Genomic DNA, 17,169 nt, shown 5'->3' with positions numbered 1-17,169 from the left:
TGTTTATAATGCCAATGATGCATGATGAGTCATGTGTTACTATCAGGAGATTTTTAATAACTTTAAACATTTCAAGAGAAATGTTTTATTTGAAATATAACCAAATCTAGGTAATAACAAGCCACGTTAAAACAGAATTATGTGTAAATTATGTTTGGATTCACCCAGCACAGCAGTCTTCATATGTAAGACTTTTTACATTGACTACGTGGTAAAAACTCATTAATTAATACTGCAATAATTTGTAATTTGTGACAATTCAGCTAGTGATGAGTCAAACATATCTACAGAGGGTGACAAAAAAAAATGCATACATATTTCAAGAAAGAAAAAATTGTATTAAAATTGTAATACTCAATACATACCAATAACAAAAGATAAATACAAGTCATGTGTATACATTTTTTGGCACCCCCGGAATTTTTCATTATCTATTAGGAAAATATATTAGTGTGCATTGTTTTATTTAAAATACTTCACAATTGTAGAGAAATAAGATATTAAGAGTGGCAAATTTGAAAAACGACACTGCCCGTTCATTAGCTAACGATGAACGTGAGGGATTTTACTTCATTTTGTTTCATTTCATTGAGCTCGCACTTACCAAGTCCTTGGCATTTAGAGATACTTCATCCCACCAGGGGGAGATAAAGTAATATTCACAATTCAGAATTCTCCTGAACATGAACTGATCACCTCTTTCATCATAGAATGGTTCAAATCCACAAAGTCTAGAGGGACAGAAGATAGGAAATAAAATGTCTTTAAAAACCTCAGTATATTTCATCTTTTTTTTTTCCCAGAAATTCAAGACTGTCCTTTCTTCCTGTTATGAATGCAAGTCTATTCAGCACAAGTATGCAATTGCCTTGTTACAATTCACTTTTGGGGGTGTAAACACACAATCATGTCCTCAGGAAATAGGAATAGATACAAAACCAATTTAGGAGTGCTAAAAAGTGTTATAATGATATTAATAATTACGACGCAAAACAACTATGATAAATAGTTAACATTATTATTGGCACTATGTTAACGACTTTCCATGATTTTTTTCACTGGGAATTGAGAACATAGAGATTGATTACAACTCCAATTTATTATAAAGTGGGAGAATTAGAATTTTGAGAATAAAGAGATTAAAAGGTGGAAAGAAACAATTTTTCTGTCATTTTTATTCAGCCTTATTCACAGAATTCCTCCATAGAAATGAGTCAAGTATTAGATTTTCATTCCACTCCAGCATGGATTTCAGAGCAAAGGTAGGAGCTAAAACTACTGTCAAGGAACAGCCTTTTAACACTTCATACAGTGAACAGATAGATTCAGACAACAGAGGTGAGCAGCCTACAATTTCCTTAACTTTGTATGTGACCCTCACTCTCGTATATCTTTCAGACACTTCACTATGTGCACCTTCATTTTACACAACAGGGTCAGCATAAAAATAAATGGGAAAAGTGGGAGGAAAGAGACAGAGCACCATCTTTGGCATCCTAAGGAGAGAGAGGAAAAGTGAGTTGCTGGTCTAGGAGGGTGGAAGTTCTGAAATCACTGGGAACCAAAAGGGAACTATATATATATATGTATATATATATATATATATATAATATGCTCACCAAGGAATGTGTAACATTTGGGGGGGAAAATGAGTAAGTTAAAAAACATTTTCCCAAATTCATCCTTCAAGCTGGCCAGGTTGGTGCAGAGCATGAAACATTCAAGTGCATCCTGATGTAGTAGGTTTCCAGGAAGAAGCAATTTCTCACATCTTTTGCTCAGGGAATGCCCACTCGGGAGAGTCTTTGTCTTTTTCAAATATTCTGGAGCCAGCCAGGGAAGGGCAAGGCTCAGGTCTGCTGAGGTCCGGGCCAATGCACCCACCATTTCCCACTGCAGGGACCGCACAGAGGACCCTGCTCCAGCATAAAGACAGAATGGAGCTGTGTCTGCTCCTTGACAAGGAGGCCGCTCCCTTACCTGGCCCTCCTGTGCCTTTCACAACACTAGAAAAATATAGTCTGTTATTGGTTAGTCATAGAGAAATTAGCCAACTTTCCAGGTTTAGTTTAGGGAACTCTTAGGTTTCTCCTGGAAATTCTTTCTTCTCCAGAAAGAAGAATGACAGTTCAGAAGGTACAGTATTCAAATGCCTTTCTTTCATCTCAATCATGTCAGCAAATTTGTGCGTTGGTGACAGAGGTAAAAAGTTTATGTCATGTCAGCCTGAAATGTTCCAAATGGAATAAATGTGACAGAGCAGAGCGTGTGTACACACACACACACACACACACACACACACACCCCATGCAAAAGCCTTCAGAAATGGAAGTATTTGAATGCTGACAAGGACAGTTTAGGAGAGTATTAGGATTATACAGGTCTGAAGTGTGAATGTATAATACAAGGTAGCTCCAAGCCATTGGGCAGAAGTGCATTGTTGAAAGCTGAAGGAGAGAGTTTGAATCTCTTATGTTATCTGATTCTGATTCTGACCTGAGCATGGTAGTAGTCGCTTTTGTCTGTGGGAACAAAGGGTTTAGGTGTAAAAGGTAGAGAGAGACCAGAATTCCCGTGAGAAACACCAAAATGGCCTTCATTTCCAGTCTACTGCCATCATTAGGAATAGCAAGGTCGTAACACAAAATGGCCTGGTGGAACTTTTAGTAATAATAAAGGGGATACATAGGTCCAAGGGCACATTCCACTGGAGAAAATATTCCAGTGAAGCTTGCCTGGTAGAATCCATCAACTTTTAATGAACTACAGATGAAATAAAAAGTCCCCAAGCTGATAGAAGTTAGACCTGAACTGAAGGATACCAGTTGTAGGTAGCACTCTTATTTTCATTTTGGGGGCTACTATTACTGCTTACATCTAACCAGCATCTACTAATTAATGACCTCAAGTAAACTAGGGGAGAAGACCTTGACAGACTTTAAAAATTATTTTCAGGGCTATCATAAGATGGTTTTTAAATGATCACCTTTTTTGTTCTCTTCATTTTCCCTTGTCAGGGACCATATCATGGAGTTTTCCTCAGCCCCATTTTTCAGGTTTTCAGGGTGAATCTAGCTTAATTTCCTATCTCCATTTCTCTGAGTTCTTGTAAGTCCTTCGTGCTAAAACCCTTCACATCACGTTTCAATACGAAATTGTAATTGGGTGGCATATTTACTTGTTAAGGACGAATCTGAATCATTACTTGTATAGTTCAGTTTTTCAGTTAACATCACTAAGTATGATATATTACCTACATAATTCAGCAGACAACATTCTTTCCCCAGTATAAAAGTGATCTGAAATATAAGCTGAAGGAATTCTGTGACATGGCCTTACGGATTCCTTTGAATGAATTAAGCACTCAGTATGGCCAACACAAATTACTGAACGGTTTGCACTTTCATAAGAAAAAACATTGTTCTCTACCTCTCCAAATTCTTCTGAAACTTTAATACATTCTGAAAACACAGGGATATGAACACTGAAAATATCTGCTGACATTACATAATCGCAGATGGCTGTTTTAGGGGTTGCTTGTTCAACCTTTTTGTTTTGGCTACTCATCAATGTATATACTCAGAGTTTCCTAACTTGTTTGCGGGTCCTACCCCAGCTATCCTATGCCTAACCATATTAGCTAAACACTTCAATTTCTATGATCACTAGTAAGTGTAAAACACAAACCCTCTTTCTTCTATGGACTGAATTGTGTCCTCCCCAAATTCTTACGCTAAAGCCCTAACCACCTAATGTGATGACACTTGGAGATGAGGCCTTTGGGAGAGAATTAAGGTTAGAGGAGTTCATGAGGGTGGGGCCTCATGATGGAATTAGTGCCCTGTTAAAAAGAGACACCAAAGAGCTCGCTCGCTTCCACTCTCTGCCGTGTTGAGGACACAGGGAGAAGGCAGCCATCCACAAAGCATGAAGAGAGCTCTCCCCATAAACTTAACAAACTGGCAACTTGATCTTGGACTTCCAGTCTCCAGAACTGTGAGAAATACATTTTAAGCCACACAGTCTATAGCATTTTGTTATGGAAGCCTGAGCCAAACAATACACTTTCTTTCGCACCCACTAAAGTCTCTTTACAGATTTGAATATTACAGGTTCCAACATTTAACCTTGCAGTATTCTCTAAATGGTAATCAAAGCTACATGTTTTGAATTAAATTCTCGAACTCATTGATAATCTTGCTTTTGTAGCTGTTTGACAGCCATCTTCCTCCTCAGAAACTTGTCCATCATTCTTGCTTATTTAGCTCGTATTCGTCTGCAATTTCATCAGCTCTTTGGCAAATTTCTTAAAAATCCTTGTTTATTAGTAGACAGGAGCTCAGGAATGGAACTGGGGACACCAGAGAGTGAGGGATTTAGCCCATTAGTTTTTCTATCAGAGAACAATGTTTCTTTGAATTTAGGGTATTAAACTCAAGGTCCTTAAGATCCCAACAGAGATAGGAAACAAAACTGATAGCAAAAATGCATTTAAAACATTTCTGGTAAGAAATGTACCCATTTGGGATTGCTTATGAGATTAATTAAATAGCCTTTACTCTTTAAAAAGGAGGAATACACTACTTATTTTGATGAGGTGCAAATAAGTAAAATAAGAGCACATTTAATAGGAGAATACAAGTTTCACATTCATTATTATCCAAATAATGAATTGTTCCCCAAATCTGCTATGCATTGTGTAGCAAGACTGAGATGCAGAAAAGCCCTGGACAGATGTTCTGGCACCACGGAAATTATAAAATAAAATTAAAAAAATGCTAATTTTCAGAAAATTCCATCACTAACTCTGTGTAGTATGTCACAGAAAAATCACAAAAAGATTTTTGTGCTTTTCATGAGGACTAAGAGTACCCAGAAAATATCACAACAAAGGCAAACAGTTGGCAGAAAGATTGCTGCTCTTCACTTACAAGATGTAGGTGATTATCCCTACAGACCACATGTCCACCTCGGGTCCATAGGCGCAACCTCTAAGAATCTCAGGTGCTGCAGAAAGAGTTAAAATTGTGTTAAACTGGAGTTGAAAGTCAACATTTACATTTTAATAACAAGCAATGGGGAAGAAATGAATTCATCACCATAAACTTCAGAGCAGTTTTATAACCAATCTTCTCTCCCCACACCAAAGTATTAGGCTGTAAATTCTTACGTCCATTTTAGCGGGAGAGTATCGTCTGTGTTCGGAGTACATAAAAATAGAGTTATTAACTTTAATATTCCACATTGGAACATCATGATGCTGCTGAAATCAGATACTTAGAGCTATGCCTGTGCTGCAAAAGATCCCTTACTTCAAAAGATCCTGAAATGTCAAAGAAGCTTCGTACATAGAAAAGAAAGGGATGAAAGTTTAACATAATAAGGGGAGAAACGCACAGTTATGCTACCTTGATATCTAGAACTGCTGGGAGAATGGGGCGTCCATGAGTGCGTGCGTCTGACAGCGTACAGGGCAGGGACCAGGAGAGATGGTGGGAAGAATTGGGAAGTCACTAATGCCAGAAGGTTGGAACAGAAACTAGGAGGGCTCTTGAACAGAAACATGCTCCGGGATTGGGAACTACATGCAGGTCCCCAGAGGGCAGCTGTCCGCAGTCACGATGGGACTCCGAACTGAGAAGAGGACTTCTCTGTCTGATGAGGCTGCCCCTATAGCTCTGCTCACCACTGTGAAAGAGAAAGGGATCTCAACCACAAAACCGGCTCTGGAGTATAGAATTGTGAGTTCTTTCAGGTTTTTACTACCTCGGAGCTGTGAAAATGGACAGTTGAGTGAGTCCAATCATTTGTCCTGAGGATTGGAGGTGTTGGATGTTAGCCTAACTAACAAAGGAAGAAAAGGAGATGTGAGAGCTCTGCTGTCTATGCAGAAATAGGGCTCAGGCCTGTAGCCTAGAGTGGCTTTTTTCTATGTTGAAGAAAAGTGCTGTAGGTATCGGGTTCCTGAGGAAGGAGCTGCCTGATGAAACCTGAGGGCATCTTGAGGGAAGGCTTCAGGATAGTGGTACCACACTCCTTCCTGCCGGGGCCAAGAGAGCAAGTGAACTGGATCCCCTGTTCACGCAGGCTGGAAATGTCATATTCAGTGTGGATGGCCAAAGGAGGCTCCAGGAGGAAGCTGTCCTCATGGGAGTCTAGATTTAACTTAGAGGAAGGAACACAGTGGATTTTCCACTGACATCTTCCCGCACTAACCCCTTCTCCCCATGTTTCCCCAATCAGGATATTCTCTTCCCTATAGACGTTGTGTTACATAAACTATAGGCGATGAAGAGCCTGTACGGTGAAATGAGAATGTGCATTTAGCACCCTAGGCAGCAACTCAGCAACATGGACTCTTTAAGTAACTGTATCTGGGGCCAAGAAGTTTTTCTCATCTGTAGGCAAATTATTCCTAGAAAATTGTAAAGACTTAATTAGCATAATGAAGAGAAATGCATGCTCAGCGCCATCATTCCCTCTGTCAGGTTAGCTTTCGTTTCCCAGAGCCACACAGACATTTCCTTGTGGCCCCAACAGCCACAACACTGAACTCCCACGTGAAAATGCTTTGCTCATCAGAGTGCAGAGGAACCAGCTTAGGCTCCGCTTTCACGAGGGCTGCTCCTGTGTGTCTTTGTCTTGGAGAGCTGCTCCCATCTGCAAGCTGAATGCATGCCTATTAAACATGCATATTCAGTGCCATAGCCCTTCCCTACACGGGTCTTCACATCAGTGAAGTCACACACTGCCATTTCAACAGAAATACAGAAATATGTTGGGGAGAGTCTTTTGCATTTTCTGGCGGTTTGGTTTTTACCTCTAAAATCTAAGTGAATTGGACTGGCTAATTTCCTAGTTTACTTGAAGTTTGAACCTGCTAGCGTCTTGATATTGGTAAAGGGGAGTTACTGACAGTTCAAGCAAGAGGAGAGGACCAGTACTCTCCCCAGAGAACCTGCTGCATTCCCGTTCCTCCTGCGAGTGCACCTACCATCTGTGCCATCCTGTGGGCACCTGTCTGTTGGCTCTAGCAAATCAACTGGGTGGGGAGCATCCTGTGCAGTCCAGAGGTCAGCACGCTGTCGCAAAGGTTACGAGCTTTCTCTGGCCATTCCTCATAGCTCCCAGGTCCAAGGCCTCCCTCACCCCAAAAGGGAATTCCATGGAACAAAACTGGTTTTGAATCCCTTTTATAGGGCACCTGGGCTCTTTACTTGACATGGCAATATATGATTTCCCATCACAACACGGGATGCAACCTGACTCTCGAGAGGCAATATATTTCCTTGTTAGACATTATGCTGCAACGTAAGTACACTTGTGGCGTGAAACGCCACACTTTCTACCATGGAAAAGGAATATAGAATGCTTTTGTTCTCCATAATACCTTTCTCTTAAAAAGAATTCTTCTAAGAAAGAATTTATAATATTTACTAATCATAATATCACATTTGGGTGAAACAAACTCTACACACCTAGACACACCATTCACACTAACTTTTAAAGATTTTCAATTACTAGTTAATGCGACTGTAACTTCAGAACTAGCACCACACAGTCTTGCAATCTAGCTGAACCTTTTCCAAGAGCCAAAAGTGTTTTGAGAATAAATTTCAGACTCCGGCACACCAGGCCTTCAAATCTCCTAAGTATTAAATGTCTTTGCAGGTGATTTTACAAATTTGTGATTTTCTTAAGACTGAGCAATAGTTGACTACTTCCAATTTAATTCAAGAAGCGATATCAACCAATCCCCCTTTTAGCGCTGTAAGTACTTCCGACTGTCCTTCGTATCTCTTCTCACCTCACTGTCCAAAAAAATGAAAAATGCAGTGGGGAGAAAAATCAATGTGAGGGGTAATGTAATTGTTTAGAATGGATTTAAAATAATTTAGACTCATCTTTTCTGAAGCAGTCAATAATCCTGGCTATTGTCTTAGTGGATCCAAGTTTCCTGCGACTTCCTAAAATTACCTTAGCACTTGTGTTATTGCTTATTAACTAAACACTAACTGCTCCAGAGCTCCCAGGATAAGTCATACTCCAATCTCTAACACAGAATAATTTTGGTAAATGGTCTCGGAATTACCAAGATACCACACATATCTTTTGTAAAAGCAATTTTAACTGACTGTAAAAATTAATAAAACATTCAAACTTTAATTATAATATTTATTCACCACCTTACCAAGTAGACCTCCGAGGACTGATTTTTTAAATAAGATCATGGTACCATTAAAACATCTAGAGATTGAGGGTCCCTCCGGAGATAGGAGTGAATTCTGATTTATTGAATAAAATCACTGTAACCAGTTTGGAAATGGTCCTAAAATAAAATGCATGAGGTATAGCTTATGACACACTGGCAGGGACCATCAGTGTCATGTTTTTCATCCTTTCCTACAGTCCTCGGAGAAAAATAGAGGGATGATTTTGGTCATTGATTGTACCTTCATTTTGTCAGTGTCCTAGATGAGCTTTACGATCCTTTCCTACCTATTGAGTTAAAACTCCAGAGCGGCATTCTTTATCAGAAGACTTCTTCATACTACTGTTAACTGCTTTGAGAAAGATTAATCTAAGGGAGACTAAGGTGAATGAAAGCAACAGGTTCATTCATTCACTCATGAATCATAAACTATTTGCTAATCACCTGCTGTATGTGATTAGGCACCGTGCGAGGTGGTGCTGGGGGAAGAATCATGGAGAGTTCAAGAGAACAAGTCTCCACCATCATGGAGCTTATAGTTTGGTGGGGAAGGTAGATGTTGATCAAGAAAGCCACGTGAAGAAATGCAAAGTGGAAACGGGAAGTGCTTGTAGGGAGAGCATCTCTAATAGAGGGTTGACCTGGTCAGAATGATCAGGGAAGGTGACTGGAGAAAGCAAAGTTTAACCTGAGATATAAAGGACCTAGAGGAGTTAACTAGGCAAAAGGGGAGAGGTTGGTGGTGGAGGAAAGAGAGAGGAGAGGGTTTCAGGTGAACAAAGCACATACGATGAGACTTTGTGGCGGGAACGAGCAAGGGGCACTCAGGAACTGGAGCAGAGCCTTGTGTGCAGCGAGGTCCAGGGGTAACGGGCACCTGGCAGGTAGGTCAAGGCCAGGCTGCAGATTCTAGTAGGTCAAGGTTGTTGTTGGTTTTTAAATTCTCTCCTATGCTTTCATTTTAGAGATTTAAAACATATGGGGGCAAAACCATTTTTTCATCTTAAAGCCTGAACCTGACTTTACTCCCACTCCCACAGCAGAGATTAAAAAAAGAAACACTCTGGGGCTTTTTTCACTATAGAGGCTTATCTTGAATTCAGAGTTTTCTTGAGGCCACAAAAATCCACACCATCTTTAGCACAGCATCTAGAAATCTCTCTAAACTTTGCCTCTGGGGAATGAACAGTGTGGAAGGAGGAGGGAGAGGGATTTATCTGCCAGAAGCAGATCAGAGTTTGGAAATTCTCTGCCCTTTCCCTGTTCCTAACTTGGCCTAGGGGCCTGGAGGAGAAGAAAGTACTCAGGGCAGCCTCTTATAGGAGGCAGCAGTGCTCACAGCTGAGCAGACTCCAAATTGGTGCTTTTCTCAGCATCCATACCATGTGTGGTCCTTTGTTAAGGTGTCACATACATTTGGCAAGAACAGGGCACAACCTTTCTAACTTTGTCAAGTGCAATTTGCTTTGACAACAGAGAAGAGAGACAACATACCTCTCTGCTAAGTGTTATAACAAAGGTGTGGATCAGACTGGGATACTTCCAGATGCTTCCCGAGGGGCTGATTCTGGCTAGGAGCAGCCTTGGGGGTTTGCTACAATGACTCCCAGAATTCTATCAATCCTATGCAAACCACACTGTTAGAGGTTAAGCAAGACTGAGGAGGCAATTTGAGGCCTCTGTCACTTTGATTACCTATGACTTTTTAGTATAGAACAAGAAAAAAGTTTGAAGGATGTTTTGAAACACAAGTAGGCTTTATGCTCCAACTCATCCTTTCCATTTTCCTGGGCTCTCTTGATCTTTTAAACTATACATACCAGTCAATCCAACTCTCACTTAATATTTTTTATTTCAGCTGTTAAAAAGTCTTCCTTGTCACACATGTTGTGTGATATTTTGCTTTCTACAAATCTTATGAATAGGTGAAGAAAGATAGCCTGTTTATTTTCTTCACCGTACTTCTTTTTGATAATACCCTGAAGAGAAAAATCAAATATCTGAGAACACCTAGTGCTTTTCAGAAGAGGAAAAGATAAACACAACTTATTTTTATTACCCTTGGAAGTTTTGTTTCTATAAAATTCACTTTTCTACGATTCCATCGAGTCCTCCCATCTTGGAGTAATCATTATTTGTTCCAAATCAGAATCAGAATGAGTCTCCTGGTCACTTTAAAGTTGTGATGTATCCTGGCCAGGGACAGCAAAGCAATACCAACTGTTGAAAAGCTACCTTTCCATTTTTTGTGGGATGAGGTGGAGTATAAATAAATAAACTATATAAATAAATAAACTTAAATCATCCTAATAGCACATTTTCTAAGGATCTCTTTTGTATATGGAGATGCAAATATAAAGTAATGGACTTAGAATTCAAACTCTATCTCATGTGGTAAGTATGGCAAATGTGTTTTTCTCTAAAGGTGCTATACATCTTACTAATAATTATCAAGTATAATTCTTTCAAAACATTTAAAAAATTTTTATGCATATCCTTTCTGTAACAACATTTTAAAATGGAACATTGTGTAAGGCCCAAATTCTATATTTTAAGCAAGTCTTCTACCCACTCGCCATCAATCACCTCTTCCTATTGACCTCTTTTCCTCCCATCTTTCCACCCTCACATGTGTAATAATAGAGCTGAGCCTCCCAGCACTGTGAATTCTCTGGCACGGTTGGTACTGTTCTTGAAGTTGTTGCTTACAGTTCCAAAGAAGTAGGCACAGAAAATGATTTATAGTATGGACACCCAGAAGTTAAGGATTCCCAGTACCTTAAGAGACTGTCTCTAAAGCAAAGAGAAGAGAAGAAGTGAGAGGATGATGTTGGTGACAATATCTTTAGACTCAATGTTATCAGCCATCTCAGGCCAGAATACATTTGGTTAACTTTGGTTAACTAAGTGGTTGCCATAATCCTCAACTTAGTTTACATATGTAGAATTCATAGATAGTCTTTGTCGTTATATTTAAATACCATGTATCTACTGGGTGGTACAAAAATTAGCAGGATTCTTCCTCTCCTCCCCTTGTTGATAACCCTGAATCCGTTAGATATTAGAATATTGTTTTGTATATTGAGCCCTAAATCTGTGACTTACAGCATCCAATCATAATTCCCAATTCTGTCCTGTGGACTCTTCTCTGTTTGACATCTATGAATGATAAATGTGGTTCCTTCTCTTCTCTTCTCTTTGGCGTTGTAATGGTGATGTGGCCCAGGGATCAAGCTAGGTGATTTTCGTTCCTACCTGGATAGTTTCATGACTAAATAGCATCTATATGCTGATAATACCACTTATATCAATAGCCATGTCCTTGCTCCTCAACTTCAAACATATAAACCCTTCTGCCCACATGTCACCTCTACTTGCATGTCTAACAGGCATCTCAAAACCAACAAGCCCCAAACCTGTTGCTCCAAACGTCTTCCCCATCTCAGTAAATGTGAACTCGATCCCTCCAGTTGGAATGCCCTGATCCCCTCTCCTCCCTACTGTTTACTTCCTTGTCATTGCATTCCAATCAACCAGCCTCGCGGACCTTATAGACACCCGGGAGCGTTCCTGCCTCAGAGTTGCTGTGCTCTGTCCCCTCTACGCAGAATGTTCTTTCCCTATATCCATGTGGCTTGCTCTCCTCCTTACCTCTTTCAAGGCTTTGCTCTTATGTTCCCTTCATGCATGAAGCCTTACCCTCATCACCCTGTTTATATTGCAACCCAGGGTTCCAGCACTTCCTGTTCTCTTCTCCAACTCTATATTCTTCCACAGAAATTGTCATCTCTTTCTATATAATTTACACATTCATTTTGTTCATTATTTATGTTTTTCTACTACAGTGTACCATCTTTAAAGAAGAGCGTTTTTGTTTGTTTGTTTGTTTGTTTGTTTTTTTCACTGCTATATCTCTAGCACCTCAAACCCTGACTGGTGCATAATAGGATTCAATAAATACTTATTAAATTGAAAAAAAGGACTGGATATCTACATAATTAAAGTTCCACAGCATATATGTTGTTTAGGTCAGTACCAGACCAATGCAAAGACCCCAAGAGACTCATTTTCCTCTAGATTTAAAACTTCCGGGAAAGCTTAAAATAAGCCTACACTCAACCTGCAGGGTCCCCGTCCTCTGCAAGGTCAAGAACAAATGAGCTACGACCATTCCTCACCACTCCTGCATCTGTCTGCAGCATCACTTTTTCCTTTACTTGGCCCTTGTTCCTTTGGATCAGGCACTACAAGCATGGCTCTGGGTAGTCATGGTGACGTAGGGACACAGCAACTCAGGGGCAAGGAAGGGCTGTGGCCAGGAATTGGAGATGGGTCTGGGCACCCTTTACCCACCTGCTTAGCATTCTCTGCTTTCTTCCTCTCACCTGCCCTGCTCCTTTCCTATTGTCAACAAGCCCTAGTGCACACAAACAAGCCCGTCAAGCAGAAAGTTACAGGAAGCGCAGTTGGCATTTTATCATGTATTTAATTCTTCTAGTTTTTAAAAAGAAAAAAAAAGAAAGTTTATGGTAGAAAGAAAGTCATCATCGTGAGTATTTCATTCTCAGGTGAGATCATTGCTTACTTGATGTGATTACAAGTATATTATAATACTCTTACTATTTCACTTTACTGAGTTAGTCCTCTAGAAATGAACAAAACCACGTCTTTTAGGAAACTACTCTGAAAGCTTGTATTTGTATTTTAGATTTATTCTTTGATTTCATTTACATTTTCCTACATTTTTCATATTAGTGTGTGTTCATCTGGCAGAAATCTCTTCTGTCTCACTGTAGGCTGTTGAAAAATTATCTTCTATTTTGGTATAGTGATGTAATAAGTTATTTCTTTAAAACATAGCAATGTGGCAACAATGTAGGATTATCACTGTAAAAATGAGACTCTGGCAAATGCCAGAAGGAAATAAATTCTTAACAGCTCTAGACCCTGAAAACAGAATTTGAATAAACAGACAAGTAGAAATATGAAATGTGAATATACATAGTTTAATTAGTTAAGCTTACGAATGAATTAGATAATGGTATTAGAAATATTCTTTTATCTAACCCATTACCGTATTAGTTTCTTTTCTACTCTAACAGCTTGTAGAGTTGGCACTTGAACAACATGCGAATGAACTGTGCAGGTCCACTTACACATGGATTTTTTTCAATAAATACGTATAATACTGTAAATGTAGTTTCTCTTCCTTATGTTTTTATTAATAACATTTTCTTTTCTCTAGCTTACTTTAAGAATTCAGTATATAATATATATACAAAATATAGCAGGGGTGCCAAAAAATGTATACATATGACTTGTATTCATCTTTTGTTATGGGTATACTTTGAATATTGCAATTTTAATACAGTTTTATCCATTCTTAAAATGTGTATACATTTTTTTTTGGCACCCTGTATATGTTAATTGACTATTTAATTGATCAGTAAGGCTTTCCATTACAATATGCTACTAATAGTTAAATTTTGGGGGTGTCAAAAGTTATATACAGATTTTCGACAATACGGGGTCAGTGGGCTGATGCTTCCTAACCCTTGAGTTGTTTAAGAGTTAACTGTACTTTTCTGTGATAAGCATGGGTAGGTTTGAACGCCCACAGATTTCAAGTCTTAAATATCTAAACCGGTTAAGACATTTTGGTAGTAATCTTGCATAGTTACATTGTAGCACATTTATCAGAAGCCATGACCCAATGGAGTTTTTTTTTACTTTTTAAATCTATTTTTTTCCCCAACAACACAATGTTGAGAATTTCTTCAATGTTAAACATTTCATGGACTATATCAGAGAACTAATCATTGATTTCATTTATCTGAGTCACACATTTTCATTTTCTGGTATGGAATTTAGTTTCAGTTGGGCACATTTCCCAGGAAACAATAAACATGCTTAAACATGCAGCATCTGTGATTTTTCTTTGGTGATACACCAAAGAGAGAACCCTCTGTTTTTAATAGTCTAGGGCAAAGGGTCTATGAATGAGACTGAATGCCTGGCTTTTCCTTCTTTTATTTCCTGACAAGTAACAGATGATATAACACAAACATCCACTTTCTCAAAAGATGTAATTTAAAAAGCCTTCCATTAAAGTTAGAAACTAGACTCAGTGCACATAAGGATAACTGACCAAGGATATAATCGCACTTACAAGCAAGGAAACAACCTCACATCTCCATCAATTACATGGGCCTCAGACACTTCACGTTAAATGTAAGTCTCTGTATAAAGTCATACTTCCTGTAACATGCCAGTGATTCTCATCTGTCTTGTACTTGGGTCTCATTTCCAACTCACTTTCTAACTGGACAGTTTCCTCCCCACCTATGTACCCTCAGAAGGCACACACCAAACTGATGACAGTACTTAGATGTGGTGAGGGGAGAAAGGACTAGAACCGAGAGTGAGCTGTACAGGGGGCTTCAGCCTGGTTCATGAATGGTCTAATTGTTTAGAAGACAGATAGATAGAAATAGTTATTATTTCTATAGTACATGTTTTAAAATTCAAAACTCTACATCGTTCCTCTGCTCTAAATCATCTACTTCCTGTGCTCTGGCATTACCGTGACTTCTGTTTTTCCCTAACTCCAATTTCCAGTGTTTTCTGTGTTACTATACACAGGTATATCCTTAAAATCCTGCCCCCTCCTCTATTCCCACTTCGAGGTAATATTTTAGTGGACTTCCTTTGGGTCAAGAGGATGTATAAATAAATATGCTTAATTATATATAATTTGGACTATGCTCTTGTAATTAAATATATTGAACTTGATTTTGACTTCTAAGCGTGATAGGCCTACATAAGTGATTCCATATATATGTTTAGTATTTCAGAGTCCACAAAGCACTTTTATTTTCCCTGTCAATCCTGCCCCTTTATCCTGCCCTGGCTTCCTTGCTTCTTTCTCCCTTTTTTCTTATAACATAGCAAATGACACCTTCCTGGTGAGCCTCTACCTAGAACAGAGTGGAAGGATTATTTCGATCATGTTCAGTCACTCAATGCCCTCTTTCCCCATTACACAGCCCCGAGGGTGATATGGATATCTGCTGGGGGAAAAAATAGCAAAGGGAAAATAAGCCTCCATTTTAAGATGGCATTATCTATCTATAAGACGGGCTTGTTTATGGCAAGGACAGGAGTCTGACATAGTATTTTCACAATCATTTTATATTTAAGAAATAAATGATTGGCTATTGGAGCAGATGAAGTATATTATCTGCTGAGAAGCTATTTATAGAACGACGAAAACCTGTGTGTAGATTTCTGACATGAGAAGAACAGGAAAGAGCATTTACAGTAGCTTTCTAATTTGTCTTCTCTTTTGATCTCTTTTCTCCCTCAAAACCATCTGTCATTATCAATATATTTATAAAATACAGATTTGAATTAAAAATGTGATTGCTCTGAGTAAGAACCTTTGCTACATCATTATTATCTACCAAAACAAGTCTGAATTCTTCAGCCTGATGTACAAATTCTTTTAAAATATGGTCCATTCTTCCTTTCCAAGTCCATCTGTATCCTCTGTATCGAGGACTCTACGTTCCAATCATGCAAAGTGATGAAGTAACAAATAGTGCCTATACTGGCCAGATGCTACCACTCCTCTATGATTTTTCCCTTCCTGTGCCTGCTGACAAAGAAACCTCTTCACTTGTCGAACTCCTATTCATCCTTCCGTGTCCAGCTCAAATGCCCCTCCTCTCTGAAGACCTCTAAGAAGGATTAATTGCTCCCTCCCCTCTGTATCCTTGGCTCAGACAAACATAGAACTTACCACAACAAGCTTTGATTTATTGTGTACAGGCCTTTCTTCTTTTATAGCCCATGAGATCCTTGAAGGGCAAGACCATACAATGGCACTCTTGTAATCTCAGTGCCTAACATGGAGTCTATTAAACATTCAATGTTCATGTTATCAATCAATGAATCATTCATGCATAGAATGACCATTCTGCAATGCTGTGAGAAAGAACTGCTCTTATCACTATTATTAAAGCCCTTACAAGGACACTCCTATCTCTTAGCCACAGAAGGGACTCTGAGAACTCACTGGTGCAATCTCTTCCTGATCGTCCCATTTTAGGGCTGTTCAGTTCTCAGAGAATTGCTCCAACCTACCTACCTCCTTGACACACTTAATATATTTGGTACTAGACAACGATTACTAAATTGCCCATCAGCCTTCTTCGTGTAGGAAATCCTTAATTTCTTATATCATTCTTTTCTCAGTTCTCTTTCAATGTTGTTGCCAATTGGTCAGAAATTTAATGATCACAAATAGGCAACCCTATCTGGCACATGGTATTCAATTCAGGGTTCCATTTCCCCTCCATAGTCTTGGAGATATGAAAGAAATACAGAAAGAAGACAAATAAGGTCATATGAATTAGATAACGGGAAAGTGCCTATAGCACCATTAGAAGGGAAGAGTCATGGACAAGTTGTCAGCTAAGAGTGCTAAGCAAAATAAAATACATAAAAACAAAACAAGAGGATGCCTATAGGAAACATGGTGTCATGCAACGGTTGTCACATTATTTTTTTCCTAGGAATGAATGGGAATCTTCCTCACAAGTCTGTGGTAGAGATAGCGAGTTGTCTAATGCAATGCTCATTCTTAGTAACAGAACACTGGATTCATTTGGGGCAGCAACATGTCCAGTCAAAGGACACATGGGTAGCTTCTGTGGCAGTGTAGGGGCTGTAACTAAGTATTGTCCAATAAGATGTAAGTGGAAGTGACACGCGGGGCTTCAGCAAGTCCATGTAATAGTGAAAAGGTAGACTCTTTTTAGCATTTTCTCCTTCCTGTTGTGTGGAATTCAGATGTAATGAATGATTTCAAGCAGCCATTTTGGACCACGAGGAAGCATACTAAGAAATGGTAGAGCAAGACAGGAAAAGCCTAGCTCTCTGCCATTGCAATCCGT

General features: G+C 39.1%; 1 protein-coding gene across 2 annotated transcripts in view; it reads right to left on the bottom strand.

The window, feature by feature from the left end:
- CAMK4 (calcium/calmodulin dependent protein kinase IV) overlaps positions 1 to 17,169 on the bottom strand; it is a 203,747-nt gene that overhangs the window by 8,635 nt on the left and 177,943 nt on the right. For both annotated transcript variants that reach the window (XM_033110760.1, XM_033110758.1), the window contains 2 exons: positions 4,932 to 5,007; positions 605 to 731 (listed from right to left, as the gene is read on the bottom strand). In XM_033110760.1, coding sequence (XP_032966651.1) covers positions 605 to 731; positions 4,932 to 5,007 — 203 coding nt within the window. The remainder of the gene's footprint in view (positions 1 to 604; positions 732 to 4,931; positions 5,008 to 17,169) is intronic.

The sequence above is a fragment of the Rhinolophus ferrumequinum genome, chromosome 7 (assembly GCF_004115265.2).
Source record: "Rhinolophus ferrumequinum isolate MPI-CBG mRhiFer1 chromosome 7, mRhiFer1_v1.p, whole genome shotgun sequence".
Lineage (NCBI taxonomy): Eukaryota > Metazoa > Chordata > Mammalia > Chiroptera > Rhinolophidae > Rhinolophus > Rhinolophus ferrumequinum.
The sequence above is the reverse complement of the archived record's forward strand: the minus strand, read 5'-3'. Positions and strand labels throughout refer to the sequence as shown.